The 3,095-nt window shown below is 45.9% G+C and overlaps 2 protein-coding genes across 2 annotated transcripts in view; both read right to left on the reverse strand.

Annotated features, from left to right (window-relative positions):
• LOC101846776 (short transient receptor potential channel 2) overlaps positions 1-2,509 on the reverse strand; it is a gene marked incomplete at its 3' end in the record, with an annotated part of 7,922 nt that extends 5,413 nt beyond the window's left edge. The window contains 3 exon segments of the mRNA XM_005110750.3: positions 22-260; positions 1,020-1,178; positions 2,327-2,509. Coding sequence (XP_005110807.3) covers positions 22-260; positions 1,020-1,178; positions 2,327-2,446 — 518 coding nt within the window.
• Positions 2,510-2,618: 109 nt separating this feature from the next.
• Positions 2,619-3,095, reverse strand: part of LOC106013489 (ankyrin-3) — a 4,533-nt gene continuing 4,056 nt past the window's right edge. Inside the window, exon 4 of the mRNA XM_013089381.2 lies at positions 2,619-2,720. Within this exon, the coding sequence (XP_012944835.2) occupies positions 2,619-2,720 (102 nt within the window). The remainder of the gene's footprint in view (positions 2,721-3,095) is intronic.

The following is a 3,095-nucleotide window of genomic DNA, read 5'->3' on the forward strand; positions in this document are numbered from 1 at the left end:
CGAATTACAACCAACGTACTCACCGCGCAAATACCCAGATTGACAATTTTGATCCAGCCTAAGCCGTTCCTGTCTCCAGGATTGGTCAGTTCCGTGACCAGTAGGCCAGAGAGCCAGGCCAGCAGTAGCCACTCGTACCAGTGCGGAATAAGGTTGGTGGACTGGTAGATGGGCACCAGGGGAACAACGATGGTGAAGAAGAACAACAACATCAGGTAGAAGTGAGACACCAGGTATGTCATGAACTTAACGATCGGAACCTGTGTGATAGAGAGAAGAATAGAAATATCAGGTAGAAGCGAGACGAGAGGTACGTCATTAACTTTACACCGGGACCTGTGGAATAGATAGAAGAACAGAACTATTATAGAAATTAGGTAGGTCATTGAGCTTATGACCAGGGCCTGAGGGGTTGATAAATGAACATCATTAGATAGAAGCGACGAAAGGCAAGTCTTGAACTTAACGATTGAAGCCAGAGGATCGATGCAAGAACAGAAAGATCAGGCAGAAGTGGAAGACAAAGTAAATCATGAATTTTACTATCAGAACCTGAGGAACAAACACTTGTAATAAATGTTTAACAGCATTTGTCACACAAATAGATCATATAAGTATCGGGGATTAGAGGTGTTACGAGAGCGTAACATACAAAGCAAAGAAGGAGAAGAGCTGAGGACAATAGATGTTTGATTGGGATGAAGGTGCAAACCACGCACCAATCACCCAATGGGGTAAGTTATGAACTTTACGACCAGGACCTGACGATGAAAAAGAATGAATTATTCGTGTAACTATGTAAATATTGTCATCGATTCCACAAGCAACCTTGAAGACAAACACATTTGATTTGAAGGTCAGAGTCCACTGAATTATGCCAAAGTGACAGCTTTTTGCCCAATCCACGACGGAAATTGTGGCTGGCCCTGGCTGAATCAAATGAATCATATTGGTAATTTCGCTCCGTTAAACACATCTTTAATATCTTAAATAATATTTTATAATGTATTATGATATACCTTGTTGAACTGATGTCTGACTGGCAAGGAGAAGACGATCCAGACAGGAGGGATAAGCAGGAAGGTGAAGAACAACATGATGATCTTCCAGCTGGCCCAGCGAATGTCCCCCATCCACACGTCAGAGAGGTACTTCTGGACGGCTGGATGAGCCATTACCTGGAAATAGGACAGTCACACGTCATCAGTCACGTCGACTGGGGGTGACAGGCGGTGGGAGAGGGTGGGAGGGGGTGTTTACGACCCACACGTCAGAGAGGTGCTATTGAACGGCCGATGGGCTATTACCTCGGAATACAATAACATATAGCATTTGTATAGCGCAAATCCCCGCTCAACAGCGAGCTCTATGCGCTTCACAATCTATACTATTTCCCCAGCAGACCTGAGAGTATTTTGAAACAACCTCAACTTCCAGGGAAGCATACAGTGCAAGCAGCCATTTATAGGCGCAAACACGTCAAACGCCATGTCACGGGAAGGGGGAAGGGGGGGGGTCTCTCATCTATACGTCAGAGAGGTACTTCTGGACGGACGGGTGGGCCATTACCTGGTTATAGAACAGTCACACGTAATCAGTCATATGTGGGACATGTCTCTCCTCATCACGCCGGAGAGTTTATTTTAGAAGAATGGGTGAACCTTTAATTTTTGTGTTTTTTGTTGTTGTTTTTTAAGAGGGGGGGGGGAATAAGACACGTCGGTGATCGAATCGAGTATGCTGGAGTCTGTTGGAAGCAACCTCAGAGCATTAAGAATGATGTCAAGGTTAACTGGATACCTGGAAGTGTCATCTCTGACTCAGAGGTTGACGTGTAATGACCCTCCATCCTTCACGGTCGTTGCATATTCTGCTATATCCAGGCTAGTCCATGTTCTTATGTTGTCCATCCATGTTATTATTTGCCTTCCTCTGGCTTTCCTATCCCGCATCTTTCCATCATGCACCTCTTTCGGAAAGGTCTCATGTCGTTTTAAGTGACCATAATATTGTATTGTTCTACATTTCATTTTATTCAGCAGGGTTCAAAAAAGAGGTCCAGTGAGCAGTGCATGTCGGCTGAGATGAGGGCAGTGTGTGTGTGTGTGTGTGTGTGTGTGTGTGTGTGTGTGTGTGTGTATTTGTGTGTGTGTGCGCGCATGAGTGTGTGTGTGTGTCTGGTGTGTGTTTTGTGTGCATGTGTGTATGTGTGTGAGTGTACGTTCGTGTGTATGTGTGTGGTCGTATGTGTATGTGTGTGTAGGTGCATGTGTTTGAGTGTATGCGTGCAATTATGAAGTACAAGTGTTTGTGTATATCCACTCACCTCCTTCTGCTCCATATCTATCAACACGTCCAAGAAGGAGACACCGTGAGGGTCCAACGACTTGAGCAGTTTCCTGGCACTGCTCACGTTTGAGGCTATCGCCGTCAGCTCCACCGCCATCTGCTCACAGTAAGAACTGGCAGCCACCAGGTCACGTGACCGCTCCTTCTCTTTGATGGCCTGTTAGAGGCGGGAAGAGGAATGGTGGATTAGGAACTGCATGATTTTTGAGTTGGGTGAGTTTCACGCTGCTTTAACCACAAAAAGGGGGGGGGGGGTAGATGTGAGGGTGTTACGCTCCCGTAAACGCGATGATTGATCTTGTAGCAAAAATAAAGGCAAGAGATGAGAGGGGAGACATAACAGATGATGGATGAGAACAGGACATAAGAACCTGGGACAGAACCAGATCAACTCAGAAAGGCAGAATGACAAGAAGCGGCGTGTTTTATTGCATAGAAATCCGAGAAGCAAAAACCGGGCGTGAGTTTGGTCCAGCAAGATAATGTGTGTGTGTGTGTGTGTGTGTGTGTGTGTGTGTGTGTGTGTGTGTGTGTATGTGTGTGTGTGAGAGTGTGTGTGTGTCTGTGTGTGTGCGTGTGAAAAAGAGAAGGGAGGATGAGAGAGAGAAAGAGAGAAAGAATGAAGGAAAGAGAGAAAGGGAGAGAAGGTGGACAGAAAGAGAGAGGGTGGACAGAAAGAGAGAGAGAGAGAGAGAGAGAGAGAGAGAGAGAGAGAGTGTGTGTGTGTGTGTGTGTGTGTGTGTGTG

This window comes from Aplysia californica, unplaced genomic scaffold (genome assembly GCF_000002075.1).
Source record: "Aplysia californica isolate F4 #8 unplaced genomic scaffold, AplCal3.0 scaffold00939, whole genome shotgun sequence".
NCBI lineage: Eukaryota > Metazoa > Mollusca > Gastropoda > Aplysiida > Aplysiidae > Aplysia > Aplysia californica.